This window comes from Oncorhynchus mykiss, chromosome 13, assembly GCF_013265735.2.
Source record: "Oncorhynchus mykiss isolate Arlee chromosome 13, USDA_OmykA_1.1, whole genome shotgun sequence".
Classification (NCBI taxonomy): Eukaryota; Metazoa; Chordata; class Actinopteri; order Salmoniformes; family Salmonidae; genus Oncorhynchus; species Oncorhynchus mykiss.
Window position 1 is genome coordinate 475,035 of NC_048577.1, and position 23,828 is coordinate 498,862.

Sequence of the window (23,828 nt, forward strand, 5' to 3'; positions counted from 1 at the left end):
GCTGGTTCAATGTTCCGTTAGCTGGTTCAATGTTCCGTTAGCTGGTTCAATGTTCCGTCAGCTGGTTCAGTCCATAGGGAGCCACACAATTGGCCCAACGTCGTCCGGGTTTGGCCGTCATTGTAAAATAAGAATTTGTTCTTAACTGACTTGCCTAGTTAAATAATGGTTAAATAACTTTTTTGGCCTAAATTAAAAACGACAATTTAGGTCAAAATCCAATACAGCACAACACTGAGTAAAACCCTCTGTATTTTTCAAGTCTAGTGGTGGCAGCATCATGTTATGGGAATTGTTGCCGGGGCAACCGAGAAGCATTCCACAGGTGTTTTCATATGTCCCTGATGTTTATTCTATAAAATGTTTCTATAAATGTTTGATCATTTACAAACTAGGAAATCTGATCATTTGACATTAGAGCTGTCAATAGTATTATTTAAGAAATACTGAAGGATGAAACAAGTTGAACCAGCTGCATCAAAAGGTATCACAAAGAGATCATTCCACACTCTGTGTTCTACTACCCAGGTCTGGTGATGGAGATCATTCCACACTCTGTGTTCTACTACCCAGGTCTGGTGTTGGAGATCATTCTACACTCTGTGTTCTACTACCCAGGTCTGGTGTTGGAGGTCATTCCACACTCTGTGTTCTACTACCCATGTCATTCTACACTCTGTGTTCTACTACCCAGGTCTGGTGTTGGATGTCATTCCACACTCTGTGTTCTACAACCCAGGTCTGGTGTTGGAGGTCATTCCACACTCTGTGTTCTACTACCCAGGTCTGGTGTTGGAGATCATTCCACACTCTGTGTTCTACTAACCAGGTCTGGTGTTGGATGTCATTCCACACTCTGTGTTCTACTACCCATGTCATTCTACACTCTGTGTTCTACTACCTAGGTCTGGTGTTGGATGTCATTCCACACTCTGTGTTCTACTACACAGGTCATTCTACACTCTGTGTTCTACTACCCAGGTCTGGTGTTGGAGACCATTCCACACTCTGTGTTCTACTACCCAGGTCTGGTGTTGGAGATCATTCCACACTCTGTGTTCTACTACCCAGGTCTGGTGTTGGAGATCATTCCACACTCTGTGTTCTACTACCCAGGTCTGGTGTTGGAGGTCATTCCACACTCTGTGTTCTTCTACCTAGGTCTGGATTTTCTTCATGTATTTTCTGATGTTTAATCAGAGACATTAGATGGGAGTATCTCTTCTCACATTGATCACAGCTATGAGGCTTTCCTACTGTGTGTGTTCGCTGGTGTTGTGTCAGGTTGCTTAAAGTAGCAAAACTCTTCCCGCAATCAGAGCAGTGGTAATGCTTCTCTCCTGTGTGTGTACGCTGGTGTGATATCAGTGCACTCGAGGTGGTACAGCTCTTTCCACAGTCAGAGCAGTGGTAAGGCTTCTCTCCTGTGTGTGTTCGCTGGTGTGTTATCAATCCGCTTGAAGTAGAAAAGCTCTTTGCGCAGTTGGAGCAGTGGTACGGTTTCTCTCCAGTGTGTATTCTCTTGTGTACAGTCAGGTTCGCTGATTGAATGAATCTCTTCCCACACTGATCACAACAATAAGGCTTTTCTCCTGTGTGTGTTTTCTGATGTCTTATCAGCTGGCTTGAGGTAGCAAAGCTCATTCCACAGTCAGAGCAGTGGTAAGGTTTTTCTCCAGTGTGTATTCTGTGGTGTGTTGCCAGGCCTCCTGCCTTAGCAAAACTCTTCCCACATTGATCACAGCTATGAGGTTTTTCTCCTGTATTGATTCTCTGATGTCTTTTAAGTTCTGTTGAATAGATGAATCTCTGCGGGTGTTTCTTGAGGTGTTCTGACGTGGAGAGACTCTTCTCAGCCTCGTCAGCATCATGTTGTTGTTGACGCTCCCCGGAGGATCCAAGATAGTCACGTCTCTCTCCTGTTTGAACAACAAAATCACACAAATCAATATAGTGAATATGTAAATAATTTATTCTAACCTTTAATGGATTTTAAACACAAGTCACACAATTTACCTACTTCCCCAGTCAGATTAACTCACCGATACCATTTTGGTCTCTGTGTCCAGTATTGAAGGACATTAGCAGTAGATTTTGCGAGCTAATCCGTTAGCACAAAGACTGGAAGTCTATGGTATCTGCTAGCATTAACTAATAGTACAAAACTAATAAGACAGTCTAGTGATGAACATCAGTCATATTTCGACATTTCACATTAGTAGTAATGTCTATTTATTTTAATTGTATTTATTTCACCTTTATTTAACCAGGTAGGCCAGTTGAGAACACCTTTATTTAACCAGGTAGGCTAGTTGAGAACACCTTTATTTAACCAGGTAGGCTAGTTTAGAACAAGTTCTCATTGACAACTGCGACCTGGCCAAGAATAAAGCAAAGCAGTTCGACACATACAACAACACAGAGTTACGCATGGAATAAACAAACATACAGTCTATTATATAATAGAAAATGTCTATATACAGTGTGTGCAAATGAGGTAGGATAAGAGAGGTAAGGCAATGAATAGGTCATAGTGGTTAAATAATTACAATATAGCAATTAAACACTGAAGTGATAGATGTGCAGAAGATGAGTGTACAAGTAGAGATACTGGGGTGCAAAGGAGCAAAATACATAAAATAATAACAGTATGGGGATGAGGTAGTTAGATAGGCTATTTACAGATGGGCTATGTACAGGTGCAGTGATCTGTGAGCTGCTCTGACAGCTGGTGCTTAAAGCTAGTGAGGGAGATATGAGTCTCCAGTTTCAGTGATTTTTGCAGTTTGTTCCAGTCATTGACCGCAGAGAACTGGAAGGAAAGGCGGCCGAAGGAGGATTTGGCTTTGGGGGTGACCAGTGAGATATACCTTCTGGAGCGCGTGCTACAAGTGGGTGCTGCTATGGTGACCAGTGAGCTGAGATAAGGCGGGGCTTTTCCTAGCAAAGACTTACAGATGACCTGGAGCCAGTGGGTTTGGCGACGAATATGAAGCAATGGCCAGCCGACGAGAGCATACAGGTTGCAGTGGTGGGTAGTATATGGGGCTTTGGTGACAAAACTGATGGCACTGTGATAGACTACATCCAATTTGCTGAGTTAGAGTGTTGGAAGCTATTTTGTAGATGACATCGCCGTAGTCGAGGATCCTCTCTGTCAGATTGGACAAGGGAACTTTGCTACACAGCTATTTTCTGGTCTCTCCAGAGATGTTCGGTTGGGTTCAAGTTCAGGCTCTGGCTGCTCTGCGATCCTTACTAGTCTCCCTGCCGCTGAAAAATATCCCCACCGCATGGTGCTGCCACCACTATGCTTCACCGTAGGGATGGTGCCAGGTTTCCTCCAGACATGATGATCAGAGTGAACATCGAGTTCTTGATCACCTCCCTGACCAAGGCCCTTCTCCTGTTTGCTCAGTTTGGCCCGGCGGCCAGGTCTAGGAAAAGTATTGGTGGTTCCAAACTTCTTCCATTTAATAATGATTGAGGCCAACGTGTTCTTGGGGACCTTCAATGCTGCAGACATTTTTTTGGTACCCTTCCCCAGATCTGTGCCTCGACACGATCCTGTCTTGGAGCTCTACAGACAATTCCTTCTACCTTATGGCTTGGGTTTTTCTCTGAAATGCACTGTCAACTGTGGGACCTTATATAGATAGGTGTGTGCCTTTCCAAATCATGTTCAATCAATTGAATTTACCACAGGTGGGACTCAAATAAAGTTGTAGAAACATCTCAAGGATGACCAATGGAAACAGGATGCACCTGAACTCAATTTCGATGTCTGTCACGGAGCCTTTGTTGTAGAGCTATGAGGAAGTCAAGGCAGGTATTTTATATGTCTATTGTTGCCTGGAGACTGCTATTGTTGGCTTCTGGGTCAAATTAAAACCACCTGGGACTCACCCAAACCACCCAGAAGGGTAGAGGGTATACCACCTGGGTCTCACCCAAACTACCCAGAAGAGCGTCGGCTTTCTCCAATTTCGCTCCAGTAGCTCTTCACTTCACGAGCTCAGGGCCCGGCCCAGCATGCATCTGTTGTCTATTTACGTGCTTCTATTATCCCCTTAATCTACTGTCATGGAGTTCACTCAAATATTTTACATATAGAAACTGATAAAACACACAGGTACAAAATCAAACTGACTTACAAAGTTGAGGACCAAGAGCAAGAGAGGGAGTGTGGTGATGGACTGAGGACCAAGAGAGGGAGTGTGGTGATGGACTGAGGACCAAGAGAGGGAGTGTGGTGATGGACTGAGGACCAAGAGCAAGAGAGAGAGTGTGGTGATGGACTGAGGACCAAGAGAGGGAGTGTGGTGATGGACTGAGGACCAAGAGAGAGAGGGAGTGTGGTGATGGACTGAGGACCAAGAGAGAGAGGGAGTGTGGTGATGGACTGAGGACCAAGAGAGAGAGGGAGTGTGGTGATGGACTGAGGACCAAGAGAGAGAGGGAGTGTGGTGATGGACTGAGGACCAAGAGAGAGAGGGAGTGTGGTGATGGACTGAGGACCAAGAGAGAGAGGGAGTGTGGTGATGGACTGAGGACCAAGAGAGAGAGGGAGTGTGGTGATGGACTGAGGACCAAGAGAGAGAGGGAGTGTGGTGATGGACTGAGGACCAAGAGAGGGAGGGAGTGTGGTGATGGACTGAGGACCAAGAGAGAGAGGGAGTGTTGTGATGGACTGTCCACAACTAAATCCACAGAACAGACACGTTTCCCAAAAGCAATGGTGGTGTAGATTACTAGATGCACATGCTAAAAGAATGGAACGAAGTAGGTAGATAACTAAGAGTGTCATTGTAGCAAAGTATTTATAAACAAAACAAATCTGATCTCTTAAACGGTTAGTTCATTTTGGTTTTATTATCTATACTATAGGCCATAATTGATTTTTGGCCCAATAGGCCTGGCATTTTCCCACGTTCAAGGAGCGCTTTCCGTTTAGATTTTTGCCTAAAAACCTTTAGGAATATCTATAGAAAAATCTCAAATCTGCATCTCTGCCTGTCCAGAGTGACCTGAAGGGTGTTTATCCTCCCCAGGGGCTCTGCATCTCTGCCTGTCCAGAGTGGCCTGAAGGGTGTTTAGCTTCCCCAGGGGCTCTGCATCTCTGCCTGTCCAGAGTGGCCTGAAGGGTGTTTAGCTTCCCCAGGGGCTCTGCATCTCTGCCTGTCCAGAGTGACCAAATGGGTGTTTAGCCTCCCCAGGGGCTCTGCATCTCTGCCCAGCCTGTCAAGAGTGACCTGAAAGGCGTTTATCCTCCCCAGGGGCTCTGCATGTGTGGAGAGGATATTCTCCAGTCACCATCGCATGAGCCTGAAGCCCCAGACTGAAGCCCCAGACTGAAGCCCCAGACTGGCCAAACTCGTGTTTCTAAAAATTAATTCAAAGGCACTAAGTCCTTTTTTTTCCCATTTAATTTGTATTTAACTCTGAATAAATCACAGGCTATAGGCTATACAGTTCAGACTGTAATGATTTAATACAACGAAATGTTGTTTAAAATGCTGAGCGTATTTCTTTGTTGGCTATAGCCTTGAAATAATTTAAATAATATAACCTACATTCTTTTATTTTTTAAAGAAAGTTTAAGTTTATAAGTTCTATTCTTCAAGAAACAACGGCTATTTATAGTCCAAAAACAGATGTAGGAACTGCAGATTGACCCTTTAAAATCACACATCAGTTCAACTGCAGATGTTGTGACCCTGTTCTTAAGACAGTACTTACTGGTGTTAATCAGGTCTCCTGTCTCCTCCTCCTCTTCTTCCTCCTTTTTCGATATGACAGTCATCTCCTCTTTCACTCCAAAAACTGCAGCCTCCTCTTTCTCTTCCTCCTCTTCTTTTACTGTAACATCCTCCTCCTCTTTAACTCTGAACGCATCTTCCTCTTCTTTCACTGAAACGTCTTTCTCTTCTTCTTTCACTGTAACAGACTCACCCTCTACTTCTTGTTTAACTGTGACATCCTCCTCTTCCTTCTCCTCTTTCACGACAACATTCAGCCACAGACCCTCTTTCTCCGTCCAGCAGACCTCTTCTTCTTTAGCAAGAGGAGAGTAGTTTAATGAACTCATGGTCAAGGATGATAGTTAGCTAGTTAGCATTAGCGACTAGCCTAGTGCTAGGCCAATTTATCAAACCGGGCTACCTGACTAATAACAACAGAGTCAATGTTAATTTAAACGGGATAAGACGACAAAAGTGTGTTTAAAATACAGTGGTTAATATACACCGAAACCATGTAAAGAGCTTTAATATTTTAGTTTTTTAAATTTTGGCTAGCAAGCTGCCGAGGCAGTTAGATCCATAGTAGCCGTGTTGTTGTTGTTGAAGTCCCGTCCACTAGATTATACGTCACACCGGCGACACCAAATAAATGATCCACATCGCCGTCCGCTGAATGGAGTGGAGGAAACAGTTTATTATATTATTGAGACAACAAAAGTGAATCACTTTCAATTATTTTTTTTTCAAGTATAATTTTTTTTTTTATAACGTTACGACATACAGTGCAATAGTAATGATACTTATAGTTGATAAGTACTAAACACATGTAGTGGACTGATTCTGTCCCCCCCCCCCCCCCCCCCTAGTACTAAACACATGTAGTGGACTGATTCTGTCCCCCCCCCCCCCCCCCCCCTAGTACTAAACACATGTAGTGGACTGATTCTGTCCCCCCCCCCCCCCCCCCCCCCCCTAGTACTAAACACATGTAGTGGACTGATTCTGTCCCCCCCCCCCCCCCCCCCCCCCTAGTACTAAACACATGTAGTGGACTGATTCTGTCCCCCCCCCCCCAGTACTAAACACATGTAGTGGACTGATTCTGTCCCTCCCCCCCAGTACTAAACACATGTAGTGGACTGATTCTGTCCCCCCCCCCCAGTACTAAACACATGTAGTGGACTGATTCTGTCCCCCCCCCAGTACTAAACACATGTAGTGGACTGATTCTGTCCCCCCCCCCAGTACTAAACACATGTAGTGGACTGATTCTGTCCCCCCCCCAGTACTAAACACATGTAGTGGACTGATTCTGTCCCCCCCCCCCAGTACTAAACACATGTAGTGGACTGATTCTGTCCCCCCCCCCCAGTACTAAACACATGTAGTGGACTGATTCTGTCCCTCCCCCCCAGTACTAAACACATGTAGTGGACTGATTCTGTCCCCCCCCCCAGTACTAAACACATGTAGTGGACTGATTCTGTCCCCCCCCCCAGTACTAAACACATGTAGTGGACTGATTCTGTCCCCCCCCCCCCCCCCCCCAGTACTAAACACATGTAGTGGACTGATTCTGTCCCCCCCCCCCCAGTACTAAACACATGTAGTGGACTGATTCTGTCCCCCCCCCCCAGTACTAAACACATGTAGTGGACTGATTCTGTCCCCCCCCCCCCCCCCCCCAGTACTAAACACATGTAGTGGACTGATTCTGTCCCCCCCCCCCCAGTACTAAACACATGTAGTGGACTGATTCTGTCCCCCCCCCCCAGTACTAAACACATGTAGTGGACTGATTCTGTCCCCCCCCCCCCCCCCCCCCAGTACTAAACACATGTAGTGGACTGATTCTGTCCCCCCCCCCAGTACTAAACACATGTAGTGGACTGATTCTGTCCCCCCCCCCAGTACTAAACACATGTAGTGGACTGATTCTGTCCCCCCCCCCCCCCCCCCCCAGTACTAAACACATGTATGTCTCCAAGATCGCATAGCAGTTCAGACGTCTTTTGTCCTCGTCTTGTCGTGTCCTGTATATATATATATTTACAACTTTTTTTCACATACATTTTATTTTTATTTTCCATCAACTCATCTTCTAAACACTCTCCTGCAACCAGCCTCACCAATTTATATTTATAAAAAAGTATTATTTACCTCAGATCTGCAATCCTTCAGGAAGCTAGCCAGAAACTCCAGGAGGCTGGCCAGAAACTAGCCAGAAGCTAGCCAGGAGCTAGCCCAGAAGCTAATCAGAAGCTAACCACGGTTTGTGGTCATCGGCTGGCCTTTAGTTCGAAAATCTATCGCCAGTTTTGTACGGCGCAGCGCGGCTCGGGAAACGGAACATACCGGACCATTTTTTTTCTCTCCATGTCCCTGGATTTTCAACTGCTCTCTGGACGTTCATACCCGGATCTCACAGCTAGCTAGCTGCTATCCGTGTGACAGTCGGCTTTCGTCGATTCCGGAGCATACATCGATTGTTCCGGTGCTAGCCAGCTCCGTCAATCACGCCTGAGTTCCATCATTCACTCCTGGGCTGCAGTCACCTATCCGGACCCGTTTCACTGCCTACGCGGAGCCCCACCGGGCCTTCACAACCGGACTGCCGACGTTATCTACCTGAAGGAGATCCGGCTGGCTCCTCTGTCGCGACGTTACCGGAACGCCCATCTGCGGCCCGCTAACCGTTAGCTGTCTTTCCGGCTGCTATCTGAATAGACAATCGGACAATTTATTTATTTGAATTATTATGTTTTCTTCTCGGGCCTCTATAACTATATCTATTGTTCTTATTTTTGTTGTTGTGTGATTTGGATTAATCCCCTCTACCACACGGAACCCCACTAATCTACTGACCGAACGCAAGAGGTGGCTAACAACAGACTCCATCCTATGCTAGCTTGCTACCGGTTGGCTTGGCTAGCTGTCTAAATCGCCGTGACCCTAAACCAACCTCTCCACTCACTGGACCCTTTTGATCACTCGACTAAGCATGCCTCTCCTTAATGTCAATATGTCTTGTCCATTGCTGTTCTGGTTAGTGTTTATTGGCTTATTTCACTGTAGAGCCTCTAGTCCTGCTCACTATACCTTATCCAACCTATTAGTTCCACCACCCACATATGCAATGACATCTCCTGGTTTCAATGATGTTTCTAGAGACAATATCTCTCTCTTCATCACTCAATACCTAGGTTTACCTCCACTGTATTCACATCCTACCTTACCTTTGTCTGTACATTATACCTTGATGCTATTTTATCGCCCCCAGAAACCTCCATTTACTCTCTGTTCCAGACGTTCTAGACGACCAATTCTTATTGCTTTCAGTCGCACCCTTATTCTACTCCTCCTATGTTCCTCTGGCGATGTAGAGGTGAATCCAGGCCCTGCAGTGCCTAGCTCCACTCCTATTCCCCAGGCGCTCTCTTTTGACGACTTCTGTAACCGTAATAGCCTTGGTTTCATGCATGTTAACATTAGAAGCCTCCTCCCTAAGTTTGTTCTTTTCACTGCTTTAGCACACTCTGCCAACCCGGATGTTCTAGCTGTGTCTGAATCCTGGCTTAGGAAGACCACCAAAAATTCAGACATTTTAATTCCAAACTTCAACATTTTCAGACAAGATAGAACTGCCAAAGGGGGCGGTGTTGCAATTTACTGCAAAGATAGCCTGCAGAGTTCTGTCCTACTATCCAGGTCTGTACCCAAACAATTTGAACTTCTACTTTTAAAAATCCACCTTTCTAAAAACAAGTCTCTCACCGTTGCCGCCTGCTATAGACCACCCTCTGCCCCCAGCTGTGCTCTGGACACCATATGTGAACTGATTGCCCCCCATCTATCTTCAGAGCTCGTGCTGCTAGGCGACCTAAACTGGAACATGCTTAACACCCCAGCCATCCTACAATCTAAACTTGATGCCCTCAATCTCACACAAATTATCAATGAACCTACCAGGTACCTCCCCAAAGCCTTAAACACGGGCACCCTCATAGATATCATCCTAACCAACTTCCCCTCTAAATACACCTCTGCTGTCTTCAACCAAGATCTCAGCGATCACTGCCTCATTGCCTGCATCCGTAATGGGTCAGCGGTCAAACGACCTCCTCTCATCACTGTAAAACGCTCCCTGAAACACTTCAGCGAGCAGGCCTTTCTAATCGACCTGGCCGGGGTATCCTGGAAGGATATTGACCTCATCCCGTCAGTAGAGGATGCCTGGATATTTTTTAAAAATGCCTTCCTAACCATCTTAAATAAACATGCCCCATTCAAGAAATTTAGAACCAGGAACAGATATAGCCCTTGGTTCTCCCCAGACCTGACTGCCCTTAATCAACACAAAAACGTCCTATGGCGTTCTGCATTAGCATCGAACAGCCCCCGTGATATGCAGCTGTTCAGGGAAGCTAGAAACCATTATACACAGGCAGTTAGAAAAGCCAAGGCTAGCTTTTTCAAGCAGAAATTTGCTTCTTGCAACACTAACTCAAAAAAGTTCTGGGACACTGTAAAGTCCATGGAGAATAAGAACACCTCCTCCCAGCTGCCCACTGCACTGAAGATAGGAAACACTGTCACCACTGATAAATCCACCATAATTGAACATTTCAATAAGCATTTTTCTACTGCTGGCCATGCTTTCCACCTGGCTACTCCTACCCCTGTCAACAGCACTGCACCCCCAACAGCAACTCGCCCAAGCCTTCCCCATTTCTCCTTCTCCCAAATCCATTCAGCTGATGTTCTGAAAGAGCTGCAAAATCTGGACCCCTACAAATCAGCCGGGCTAGACAATCTGGACCCTTTCTTTCTAAAATTATCTGCCGAAATTGTTGCCACCCCTATTACTAGCCTGTTCAACCTCTCTTTCGTGTCGTCTGAGATTCCCAAAGATTGGAAAGCAGCTGCGGTCATCCCCCTCTTCAAAGGGGGGGACACTCTTGACCCAAACTGCTACAGACCTATATCTATCCTACCATGCCTTTCTAAGGTCTTCGAAAGCCAAGTCAACAAACAGATTACCGACCATTTTGAATCTCACCATACCTTCTCTGCTATGCAATCTGGTTTCAGAGCTGGTCATGGGTGCACCTCAGCCACGCTCAAGGTCCTAAACGATATCTTAACCGCCATCGATAAGAAACATTACTGTGCAGCCGTATTCATTGATCTGGCCAAGGCTTTCGACTCTGTCAATCACCACATCCTCATCGGCAGACTCAACAGCCTTGGTTTCTCAAATGATTGCCTCGCCTGGTTCACCAACTACTTCTCTGATAGAGTTCAGTGTGTCAAATCTGAGGGTCTGTTGTCCGGACCTCTGGCAGTCTCTATGGGGGTGCCACAGGGTTCAATTCTTGGACCGACTCTCTTCTCTGTATACATCAATGAGGTCGCTCTTGCTGCTGGTGAGTCTCTGATCCACCTCTACGCAGACGACACCATTCTGTATACTTCCGGCCCTTCTTTGGACACTGTTAACAACCCTCCAGGCAAGCTTCAATGCCATACAACTCTCCTTCCGTGGCCTCCAACTGCTCTTAAATACAAGTAAAACTAAATGCATGCTCTTCAACCGATCACTACCTGCACCTACCCGCCTGTCCAACATCACTACTCTGGACGGCTCTGACTTAGAATACGTGGACAACTACAAATACTTAGGTGTCTGGTTAGACTGTAAACTCTCCTTCCAGACCCATATCAAACATCTCCAATCCAAAGTTAAATCTAGAATTGGCTTCCTATTTCGCAACAAAGCATCCTTCACTCATGCTGCCAAACATACCCTTGTAAAACTGACCATCCTACCAATCCTCGACTTTGGCGATGTAATTTACAAAATAGCCTCCAATACCCTACTCAACAAACTGGATGCAGTCTATCACAGTGCAATCCGTTTTGTCACCAAAGCCCCATACACTACCCACCATTGCGACCTGTACGCTCTCGTTGGCTGGCCCTCGCTTCATACTCGTCGCCAAACCCACTGGCTCCATGTCATCTACAAGACCCTGCTAGGTAAAGTCCCCCCTTATCTCAGCTCGCTGGTCACCATAGCATCTCCCACCTGTAGCACACGCTCCAGCAGGTATATCTCTCTAGTCACCCCCAAAACCAATTCTTTCTTTGGCCGCCTCTCTTTCCAGTTCTCTGCTGCCAATGACTGGAACGAACTACAAAAATCTCTGAAACTGGAAACTCTTATCTCCCTCACTAGCTTTAAGCACCAACTGTCAGAGCAGCTCACAGATTACTGCACCTGTACATAGCCCACATATAATTTAGCCCTATCAACTACCTCTTTCCCAACTGTATTTAATTTATTTATTTATTTTGCTCCTTTGCACCCCATATTTTGCTCCTTTGCACCCCCCCCCCCCCCCCCAGTACTAAACACATGTAGTGGACTGATTCTGTCCCCCCCCCCCCCCCCCCTAGTACTAAACACATGTAGTGGACTGATTCTGTCCACCCCCCCCCCCCCCCCGCCCTAGTACTAAACACATGTAGTGGACTGATTCTGTCCCCCCCCCCCCCCCCCTAGTACTAAACACATGTAGTGGACTGATTCTGTTCCCCCCCAGTACTAAACATATGTAGTGGACTGATTCTGTCCCCCCCCCCCCCAGTACTAAACACATGTAGTGGACTGATTCTGTTCCCCCCCAGTACTAAACACATGTAGTGGACTGATTCTGTTCCCCCCCCCCCCCCAGTACTAATCAGTACAGTGATCAGGCCTACCACTGTCATCGGTAAACTTAATGATGGTGTTGGAGTCGTGCCTGTCCGTGCAGTCATGAGTGAACAGGGAGTACAGGAGGGGACTAAGCACACACCCCTGAGGGGCCCCAGTGTTGAGGATCAGCGTGGCAGATGTGTTGTTACCGACCCTTACCACCTGGGGGCGGCCCGTCAGGAAGTCCAGGATCCAGTTGCAGAGGGAGGTGTTTTGTCCCAGAGTCCTTAGCTTATTGATGAGCTTTGAGGGCACTATGGTGTTGAACGCTGAGCTGTCGTCAATGAATAGCATTCTCACATAGGTGTTCCTTTTGTCAAGGTGGGAAAGGGCAGTGTGGAGTGCAATAGATATTGCATCATCTGTGGATCTGTTGGGGCTGTATGCAAATTGGAGTGGGTCTAGGGTTTCTGTGATGATGCTGTTGATGTGAGCCATGACCAGCCTTTCATAGCACTTCATGGCTACAGACGTGAGTGCTACGGGTTGGTAGTCATTTAGGCAGGTTACCTTAGTGTTCTTGGGCACTGGCTGGTGCTCTCATGCATGTTTCAGTGTTATTTTCCTCGAAGCGAGCATAGAAGTAGTTTAGCTGGTCTGGTAGGCTCATGTCACTGGGCAGCTCATGGCTGTGCTTCCCTTGGGAGTCTGTAATGGTTTACAAGCCATGTCTGAAGAGCGTCAGAAGTACGATTAAAACCCATCTAACAGAACACAGAGCCGGAGTAGGACGATTAAAACCCATCTAACAGAACACAGAGCCGGAGTAGGACGATTAAAACCCATCTAACAGAACACAGAGCCGGAGTAGGATGATTAAAACCCATCTAACAGAACACAGAGCCGGAGTAGGACGATTAAAACCCATCTAACAGAACACAGAGCCAGAGTAGTACGATTAAAACCCATCTAACAGAACACAGAGCCGGAGTAGGACGATTAAAACCCATCTAACAGAACACAGAGCCGGAGTAGGACGATTAAAACCCATCTAACAGAACACAGAGCCGGAGTAGGACGATTCGATCTTAATCCTGTATTGACGCTTTGCCTGTTTGATGGTTCGTCGGAGGGCATAGCGGGATTTCTTTTTTAGCTTCCAGGTTAGAGTCCCGCTCTTGAAAGTGGCAGCTCTAGCCTTTAGCTCAGTGCGGATGTTACCTGTAATTCATGGCTTCTGGTTGGGGTATGTACGTACGGTCAATGTTGGGACGACGTCCTCGATGCACTTATTGATGAAGCCAATGACTGATATGGTGTACTCCTCAATGCAGTGCGGAGGAATCCCGGAACATATTCTAGTCTGTGATAGCAAAACAGTCCTGTAGTTTAGCATCTGCTCCCTCTGACCACCTTTTTATTGATAGAGTCACTGGTGCTTCCTGCTTTAATTTTTTCCTTGTAAGCAGGAATCAGGAGGATAGAATTATGGTCAGATTTGCCAAAAGGAAGGTGAGGGAAAGCTTTGTACGTGTGTATAGAGTTTTTTTTGCTCCTCTTGCACATTTAACATGTTGATAGAGATTTGGTAAAACTGATTTAAATTTCCCTGCATTAAAGTGCCCGGCCACTAGGAGGCGCCGCCTCTGGATGAGCATTTTCTTGTTTGCTTATGGCGGAACACAGCTCATTCAATGCTGTCTTAGTGCCATCCTCTAGCTGTTTACATACCACAGTCAAAGAATACAGTTGAAAACTCTCTAGGTAGATAGTGTGGTCTACAGCTTATCATGAGAAACTCTACCTCAGACCAGCAATAGCTCGAGACTTCCTAAGATATAGTGCAGTTGTTTACAAAAATACATAGTCCCCCGCCCCTTGTCTTACCAGACGCTGTATGTTCTATCCAGCCGGTGCAGTGTATAACCAGCTGTATGTTGATAGTGTCGTCATTCAGCCACGACTCAGTGAAGCATAAGATATTACAGTTTTTAATGTCCCGTTGGTAGTTTAATCCCGTTGGTAGTTTAATCCCGTTGGTAGTTTAATCTCGTTGGTAGTTTAATGCAAATAAACAATTTAAAAAAACACAATCGGTTCGGGGCCTTCTTCTCCGGCACCATTCCACTCTGAGGCAACATTAAAAAGAGTTACAAACAATGCAAATAAACAATAAAAAAAACACAATTGGTTGGGGGCCTTCTTCTCCGGCGCCATTCCACTCTGAGGCAACATTAAAAAGAGTTACAAACAATGCAAATAAACAATAAAAAAAACACAATCGGTTGGGGGCCTTCTTCTCCGGCGCCATTCCACTCTGTGTTCTACAACCCAGGTCTGGTGTTGGAGATCATTCCACACTCTGTGATCTACTACCCAGGTCTGGTGTTGGAGATCATTCCACACTCTGTGTTCTACTACCCAGGTCTGGTGTTGGAGGTCATGTAGATCTCCTGTGTGTATCTTTTAAAAATGTAAATCAGAGAACTTGAATGACATACGGCTTCTCTCCAGTATGTGTTCTCTGGTGCCGCTTTAAATAATGTGATGTTGAAAAGCTTTTCCCACAATCTGAACAGTGGTAAGGTTTCTCTCCAGTGTGTGTCTGTTTATGATAACTCAGGCTACTTGTGAAAGCATATCTCTTCTCACACCAATCACAACCATACGGCTTCTCTCCAGTATGTGTTCTCTGGTGCCGCTTTAAATAATGTGATGTTGAAAAGCTCTTCTCACAGTCGGAGCAGTGGTAAGGTTTTGGCTTCTGTCCTTTGTGTGCCAGCTGGTGTGTTTTCAGACTACTTGAATGAACAAAATTACTCCCACAGTCGGGGCAGTGGTATGGTTTTTCCCCAGTGTGTATTCTCTTGTGTACATTCAGGTGGACTAACCGAAGGAATCTCTTCCCACATAGATCACAGCTATAAGGCTTCAGTCCTGTGTGTATCCGCTGGTGCAGCTTCAAATACTTTGCAGTTGAAAAGCTTTTCCCACAATCTGAACAGTGGTAAGGTTTCTCTCCAGTGTGTGTCTGTTGTGTCTGTTGGTGTGATTTCATGTTGCTTGGCTTAGTAAATCTCTTCCCAAATTGATCACAGCCATAAGATGTATTTCCTGTGTGAATTCTAAGGTGTGATTTCAATGAATGTGATTCAGAGAAAGTCATTCCACACTGAGAGCAGTGGTATGGCTTTTCTCCTGTGTGGATTCTTTCTCTGGAGAGACTCTTCTCTGCCTCGTCAGCGTCATGAGGTTGTTGAGGCTCTCCAGAGGATCCACGATAGTCACGTCTCTCTCCTGTGTGAACAACAAAGTCAGACGGATGGTTAACTTTGACCTTCTTCTAGTCCATCCTAAATCCAACCAGAGACATTGTTGATTAATATTATAACGTGTCGTTTTCACATCACTTCATGATTTGGGCATATTCACATATTAATGTGATAATTATCTCATTTAAAAGAAATCTGTGGTGGAAATATACCAGTATAACAGAACTCTCCTGGAATGGCCGATTAATTAGGGCAGAACGATCAGAAATCAGTATTTTTTTATTTATTTTTTACACCTTTATTTAATCTTTATTTAACGAGGCAAGTCAGTTAAGAACACATTCTTATTTTCAATGATGGACTAGGAACAGTGGGTTAACTGCCTTGGTCAGGGGCAGAACGACAGATTTTCACCAGCTCGGGGGATCTAATCTTGCAACCTTACAGTTAACTAGTCCAACGCAATAACGACCTGCCTCTCTCTCGTTGCACTCCACCTGCCTGTTAGGCGAATGCAGTAAGCCAAGGTAAGTTGCTAGCTAGCATTAAACTTATCTTATAAAAAACAAATCAATCAATCATAATCACTAGTTAACTACACATGGTTGATGATATTACTAGATATTATCTAGCGTGTCCTGCATTGCATATAATCTGACTGAGCATACAAGTATCTAAGTATCTGACTGAGCTGTGGTAGGCAGAAGCAGGCGCGTAAACATTAATTCAAACAGCCCTTTCGTGCATTTTGCCAGCAGCTCTTCGTTGTGCGTCAAGCATTGCTCTGTTTATGACTTCAAGCCTATCAACTCCCGAGATGAGGCTGGTGTAACCACAGTGAAATGGCTAGCTAGTTAGCGCGCGCTAATAGCGTTTCAAACGTCACTTGTTCTGAGCCTTGGTTGTTTCCCTTGCTCTGCATGGGTAACGCTGCTTCAAGGGTGGCTGTTATCGTTGTGTTCCTGGTTCGAGCCCAGGGAGGAGCGAGGAGAGGGACGGAAGCTATACTGTTACACTGGCAATACTATAGTGCCTATAAGAACATCCAATAGTCAAAGGTTAATGAAATTGTACAGAGGGAAATAAGTTCAATAATTCCTATAATGACTACAACCTAAAACTTCTTACCTGGGAATATTGAAGACTCATGGCGGCAGGGTAGCCTAGTGGTTAGAGCGTTGGACTAGTAACCGGAAGGTTGTGAGTTCAAACCCCCGAGCTGACTGTCGTTCTGCCCCTGAACAGGCAGTTAACCCACTGTTCCCAGGCCGTCATTGAAAATAAGAATTTGTTCTTAACTGACTTGCCTGGTTAAATAAAGGTAAAAAAAAAAAAAAAAAAAAAAAAAAAAGGAACCACCAGCTTTCATATGTTCTGAGCAATGAACTTAAACGTTAGCTTTCTTACATGGCACATATTGCACTTTTACTTTCTTCTCCAACACTTTGTTTTTGCATTATTTATACCAAATTGAACATGTTTCATTATTTATTTGAGGATAAATTGATTTTATTGATGTATTATATTAAGTTAAAATAAGTGTTCATTCAGTATTTGTCATTATTACAAATAAGAATTAAATTGGCCCGATTAATCGGTATCGGTATTGGCGTTGAAAAATCATAATCGGTCGACCTCTACTGGAAACAGACATCAGTCTATCTAACAGGACTCTGCAGGTTGTCCTGGAAACAGACACCAGTCTATCTAACAGGACTCTGCAGGTTGTCCTGGAAACAGACACCAGGGGGCAGATATATTCCATTTGTTCAAACTAAACTACAGAACCTACTTTGATGTGTCAAATCTCCCTCTTCCTCCTCTTGTCCTCCTCTTGTAGTTCCACTCAGCCTCAGTATTTTCCTGCAGTCCACCAGCCTCACAGACACCCTCTTCAGACCCAGCAGTAAGGTGACACCAGAAGAGGTACGACCCGGGGACTCTGGGAGGGTGAACATTTGTTATATTTATTTAAAAAACACAGTACCAGTCAAAAGTTTGGACACCTACACATTCAAGAGTTTTTCTATATTTTTTTACTATTTCTACATTGTAGTATAATAGTGAAGACATTAAAAGTATGAAATAACACACATGGAATCATGTAGTAACCAAAAAAAAGTGTTCAACAAATCTAAATATGTTTTAGATTCTTCAAAGTAGCCACCCGTTGCCTTGGTGACAGCTTTGTACACTCTTGGCATTCTCTTAACCAGCTTCATGAGGTAGTCACCTGGAATATATTTCAATTAACAGGTGTGCCTTGTTAAAAGCTCATTTCTGGAATTTCTTTCCTTCTTAATGTGTTTGAGTCAATCAGTTGTGTCGTGACAAGGTAGAGGTGGAATACTGAAGATAGCCATATTATGGCAAGAACAGCTCAAAAAGCAAAGAGAAACAACAGTCCATCATTAAGTTAAGACATGAAGGTGAGTCAATCAGGAAAATGTCAAGAAAGTTGTCATGAGCACCGCCATAGGAAAGGAAGACCCAGAGTTACCTCTGCTGCAGAGGAGAAGTTCATTAGAGTTACCAAACTCAGATTGCAGCCCAAATAAATGCTTTACAGATTTCAAATAAGAGACAAATCTCAACATCAACTGTTCAGAGACTGCAGGAATCAGGCCTTCACGGTTGAATTACTGCAAGGAAACCACTACTAAAGGACACCAATAGGAAGAAGAGACTTGCTTGGGCCAAGAAACACGAGCAATGGGCATTAAACCGGCGGATATCTGTCCTTTTGTCTGATGTGTCCAAATTTGAGATTTTTGGTTCCAACCGCCGTGTCTTTGAGAGAAGCAGAGTAGGTTTACGGATGATCTCAGCATGTGTGGTTCCCACCGTGAAGCATGGAGGAGGAGGTGTTATGGTGTGGGGATGCTTTGCTGGTGACACTGTTTGTGATTTATTTAGAATTCAAGGCACACTTAACCAGAATGGCTACCACAACATTCTGCAGCGATATGCCATCTCATCTAGTTTGCGCTTAGTGGGACTATCAATTGTTTTTCAACAGGACCATGACCCAACACACCTCTAGGCTGTGGAAGGGCTATTTCACCGAGAAGGAGAGTGATGGAGTGCTGCATCAGATGACCTGCCCTCCACAATCACCTGACACCTGTGTGTCAAGAAGCAGTGGCTTCTTGACTCTTGACCTTCGCAGAGTCCGTAGGGGAATTGCAGCGATGAGACAAGATCGTAACTACCATTTGGATAGCACGAGAAAGGGGGTAACGCCCAGAAAAGTTTGAATACATTGTCCTGTCAATCCAGCATGACTTCTGCTGCGTTCAAAACAACTAGAAACTCAGAAGTAGGAAATCTCAGACTTCAGTGAGTTCAAGACAAGTATGAACTCGGATAAAACTCCGAGAAAATACTGAAAATAATTTAAAGGTCATACAACTCTGAATTTCAAGTCGGGATTTCAGGTCTCTTTCAAGAGCCCACAAGAAGGACTCACTTTTCCTGTTCAAGTGAGCACAACAAGGTGAGTCCAAACATGTACTGTATGCTGCTGTATAAATGATGGAATATGCCAGGGAGATATGTATACTGTAGCTGAGAAAGTAATACTAAGTGTATGCTGTTAGTAGCCCATGTTTCTCACCCTAATAATGTGGTCTCTTTCCTCTCTCAAAACTTAGCCTACTGTTCTTACTTGGTGGTGCACATGTAGCCTATAACCTGTTTTAGAGAAATGTAATCAACGAATATTGTATGAGCTTTCAATGTCTGTTTATTTATATTCCCCCTTTATTTATCCTACAGTTCTGACTTGGTGTGCAGGGAGAACATTGTAAGAACATTGTCTGTTTATTTATATTCCCCCTATAGATACCCTAATAGAGAGTTACTCTAGTATGAGTATAGATACCTTAGTATGAGTATAGATACCTTAGTGTGAGTATAGATACCTTAACAGAGAGTTACTCTAGTATGAGTATAGATACCTTAGAGAGTTACTCTAGTATGAGTATAGATACCTTAATAGAGAGTTACTCTAGTATGAGTATAGATACCTTAGTATGAGTATAGATACCTTAGAGAGGTACTCTAGTATGAGTATAGATACCTTAATAGAGAGTTACTCTAGTGTGAGTATAGATACCTTAGTATGAGTATAGATACCTTAGAGAGTTACTCTAGTGTGAGTATAGAAACCTTAGAGAGTTACTCTAGTGTGAGTATAGATACCTTAATAGATAGTTACTCTAGTGTGAGTATAGATACCTTAGAGAGTTACTCTAGTATGAGTATAGATACCTTAGAGAGTTACTCTAGTATGAGTATAGATACCCTAGAGAGTTACTCTAGTATGAGTATAGATACCTTAGAGAGTTACTCTAGTATGAGTATAGATACCTTAGAGAGTTACTCTAGTATGAGTATAGATACCTTAGAGAGTTACTCTAGTATGAGTATAGATACCTTAGAGAGTTACTCTAGTGTGAGTATAGAAACCTTAGAGAGTTACTCTAGTGTGAGTATAGATACCTTAATAGATAGTTACTCTAGTATGAGTATAGATACCTTAGAGAGTTACTCTAGTAAAAGTGAAAGTTACTGAGTAAAATACTACATGAGAAAAAGTCTAAACGCATTTGGTTCTAAATATACTTAAGTACCAAAAGTAAAAGTATAAATAATTTCAAATTCCCAATATTAAGCAAAGCAGACGACACCATTTAATTGTTTTTAAAAATGTACGGATACCCTCCAACATAATTTACAAACGATGCATTCGTGTTTAGTGAGTCAGCCAGATCAGAGGCAGTAGGGACGACCAGGGATGTTCTCTGTTTAGTGAGTCAGCCAGATCAGAGGCAGTAGGGACGACCAGGGATGTTCTCTGTTTAGTGAGTCAGCCAGATCAGAGGCAGTTGGGATGACCAGGGATGTTCTCTGTTTAGTGAGTCAGCCAGATCAGAGGCAGTAGGGATGACCAGGGATGTTCTCTGTTTAGTGAGTCAGCCAGATCAGAGGCAGTAGGGACGACCAGGGATGTTCTCTGTTTAGTGAGTCAGCCAGATCAGAGGCAGTTGGGATGACCAGGGATGTTCTCTGTTTAGTGAGTCAGCCAGATCAGAGGCAGTAGCGATGACCAGGTAAGTGTTCTCTGTTTAGTGAGTCAGCCAGATCAGAGGCAGTTGGGATGACCAGGTAGGTGTTCTCTGTTTAGTGAGTCAGCCAGATCAGAGGCAGTAGGGATGACCAGGTATGTGTTCTCTGTTTAGTGAGTCAGCCAGATCAGAGGCAGTTGGGATGACCAGGTAAGTGTTCTCTGTTTAGTGAGTCAGCCAGACCAGAGGCAGTTGGGATGACCAGGTAGGTGTTCTCTGTTTAGTGAGTCAGCCAGATCAGAGGCAATAGAGATGACCAGGTAGGTGTTCTCTGTTTAGTGAGTCAGCCAGACCAGAGGCAGTTGGGATGACCAGGTAGGTGTTCTCTTGATAACTGCGTGAATTTGACCATTTTCTTGTCATGCCAAGCATTTCAAATGTAACAAGTACTTTGGGGTGTCAAGGAAAATGTATGGAGTAAAAAGTACACTATTTTCTTTTAGGAATGTGGTGAAGTAAAAGTAAAAGTAGTCAAAAATATAAATAGTAAAGTAAAGTACAGATACCCCCCAAAACTACTTAAGTAGTACTTTATAGTATTTCTACTTAAGTAGTACTTTATAGTATTTCTACTTAAGTAGTACTTTATAGTATTTCTACTTAAGTAGTACTTTAAAGTATTTCTACTTAAGTAGTACTTTATAGTATTTCTACTTAAGTAGTACTTTAAAGTATTTCTACTTAAGTAGTACTTTATAGTATTTCTACTTAAGTAGTACTTTATAGTATTTCTACTTACGTAGTACTTTAAAGTATTTCTACTTAAGTAGTACTTTATAGTATTTCTACTTAAGTAGTACTTTAAAGTATTTCTACTCCAGTACTTTACCTCACTTCGTTAATGTATTGTTTAGTGTTGTGTAGTGGCGTTGCAGACATGCATATTGTTTTTAAATCAGTTTGCCCCCCCACCAAGATGTACATGTTAAAATCACCCCTTGCTCCAAAAATACAATTTCGTGAAAATCATGGTATTATTTTGGTCCTGGTTTCATGAGCAACCACTCAGTACTTACTGGTGTTAATCAGATCTCTTATCTTCTCCTCTTCTTGTTCTTCTTTCGATGTGACAGTCATCTCTCCTTCCTCCTCTTTCACTGCAAAAACTTCATCCTCCTCTTCCTCTTTCACTCTGAAAGCGTCTTCTTCTTGTTTCACTGTAACAGACTCACCCTCTACTTCTTGTTTCACTGTAACAGACTCCTCTTCCTTCTCCTCTTTCACGACAACATTCAGCCACAGAGATTCTTTAGCGGGAGGTGAACAGCATAGTGAACTCATATTCCGGGTTGTCAGCTAACTAACACCGTAGTAAATATTAAATTGAATGGGATAACTAGCTGGACGACAGAAGTGTGTTTAAACTACAGTGGCTATTATACATGAATGAGTCAATGTTTAGGCGACCGAGGTGGTTGACCATTTTTCATTGAAATATAAAACAACGTGTCTGCCGACCTGGGTTGTCATTAGTTACCACAGCCACAAAGAAGGCATTGGCTATGGTAAAAAAAAATGATGAAAACAAACATTTGCTTTTCAGTCTTTTAACTTAAAATGGAAGGGTTAGGAATGACGTTAGCAGATTTTAAGAAGAGAAGTTGAAGAAATAGGCAAGGTTTTAGTAATAATTATGACTTTGTGACCGTGGTAACTAGTGACAAACGTCGAGCTGTTGGTGAAAGAACCAGTCCAATAAATTACACGTCACTCTGGCAGACTTGCCTGAAAGACATCGCCATCTGCTGACTGGAGTGTATGAAACAGTTGAGGAATTTATTTTATTTTCAGACAAAAAGTTGGACTTTCAAAACAATTGTTTGAATTTGATTTCCAAAATAATATTATATAACGTTATATGAAATGACTGTCCCTGGGTCGAATCCGGGCTGATTGGTAGTCCCATAGGGTCCAGCTTCGTCAGAGGTAGGCCTTCATTGTTAATAAGAATTTGTTCTTAACTGACTTGCCTAGTTTTTTATTTAACCAGGTAGGCCAGTTGAGAACAAAGTTCTCATTTACAAACTGACACCCGGCCATCCCAGTTAAATAAAGCTTCAAATAAACATTCTAAGTGATCATTTGAAAAATGTAGGTTGGGATTCAAATCTGAATCTGTTTAATATAATCCTCTCCCTCTCTCTGACCTTCTTTCCCTCACTATCTATCCCTCTTTCTCTCTCTATCCCTCTTTCTCTCACTCTGACCCTCTTTCTCTCTCTGACCCTCGATCTCTATACCTCTTTCTCTCTCTCGTCCAGTCTCTGACCCTCTTTCTCTCTGCCACACTCTCTGACCGTCTTTCTCTCTCTGACCCTCTTTCTCTCTCTGACCCTCTTTCTCTCTCTCATCCACCAGTAGATTTATTATAATGGAGTTGATAGTGACAACCATCCACCAGTAGATTTATTATAATGGAGTTGATAGTGACAACCATCCACCAGTAGATTTATTATAATGGTGTTGATAGTGACAACCATCCACCAGTAGATTTATTATAATAGAGTTGATAGTGAAAACCATCCACCAGTAGATTTATTATAATGGAGTTGATAGTGACAACCATCCACCAGTAGATTTATTATAATGGAGTTGATAGTGACAACCATCCACCAGTAGATTTATTATAATAGAGTTGATAGTGACAATCATCCCCATCCACCAGTTGATTTATTATAATGGAGTTGATAGTGACAACCATCCCCCAGTAGATTTATTATAATAGAGTTGATAGTGACAATCATCCCCATCCACCAGTTGATTTATTATAATGGAGTTGATAGTGACAACCATCCCCCAGTAGATTTATTATAATGGAGTTGATAGTGACAACCATCCCCCAGTAGATTTATTATAATGGAGTTGATAGTGACAACTATCCACCAGTAGATTTATTATAATGGAGTTGATAGTGACAACCATCCACCAGTAGATGTATTATAATGGAGTTGATAGTGACAACCATCCCCCTAAATGTTACAGCTTC

The 23,828-nt window shown here is 43.7% G+C and overlaps 1 protein-coding gene across 3 annotated transcripts; it reads right to left on the bottom strand.

Annotated features, from left to right (window-relative positions):
- Window positions 1-793: 793 nt before the first annotated feature.
- Window positions 794-22,578, bottom strand: LOC110511677 (zinc finger and SCAN domain-containing protein 2-like). Of its 3 annotated transcripts, none has more exons than XR_005035400.1 (4): window positions 21,859-22,578; window positions 17,506-17,655; window positions 14,818-15,738; window positions 794-1,157 (listed from the first exon to the last, which is right to left on the bottom strand). XR_005035400.1 is itself a non-coding variant. In XM_036939809.1 (3 exons), the coding sequence occupies exons 1-3, from the start codon at window positions 22,121-22,123 to the stop codon at window positions 14,921-14,923; spliced, it is 1,233 nt and encodes a 410-aa protein (XP_036795704.1). In that variant the 5' UTR covers window positions 22,124-22,578; the 3' UTR covers window positions 14,246-14,920. The 3 variants fall into 3 exon arrangements, 1 of the variants encoding a protein (XP_036795704.1); XR_005035399.1 differs by lacking the exon at window positions 794-1,157 and adding an exon at window positions 14,246-14,772; XM_036939809.1 differs by lacking the exon at window positions 794-1,157 and having other exon boundaries at window positions 14,246-15,738.
- Between the last annotated feature and the right edge of the window lie 1,250 nt (window positions 22,579-23,828).

What these genes read in the sequence shown, in the direction of transcription:
- LOC110511677 (XM_036939809.1), bottom strand. Translation starts at nt 22,123, where the DNA reads ATGAGTTCACTATGCTGTTCACCTCCCGCTAAAGAATCTCTGTGGCTG. An exon ending in AAGAGATCTGATTAACACCA is followed by an intron (nt 17,656 to 21,858) that starts GTAAGTACTGAG and finishes TCACCCTCCCAG; the next exon opens with AGTCCCCGGGTCGTACCTCT. An exon ending in GGGAGATTTGACACATCAAA is followed by an intron (nt 15,739 to 17,505) that starts GTAGGTTCTGTA and finishes TTGTTCACACAG; the next exon opens with GAGAGAGACGTGACTATCGT.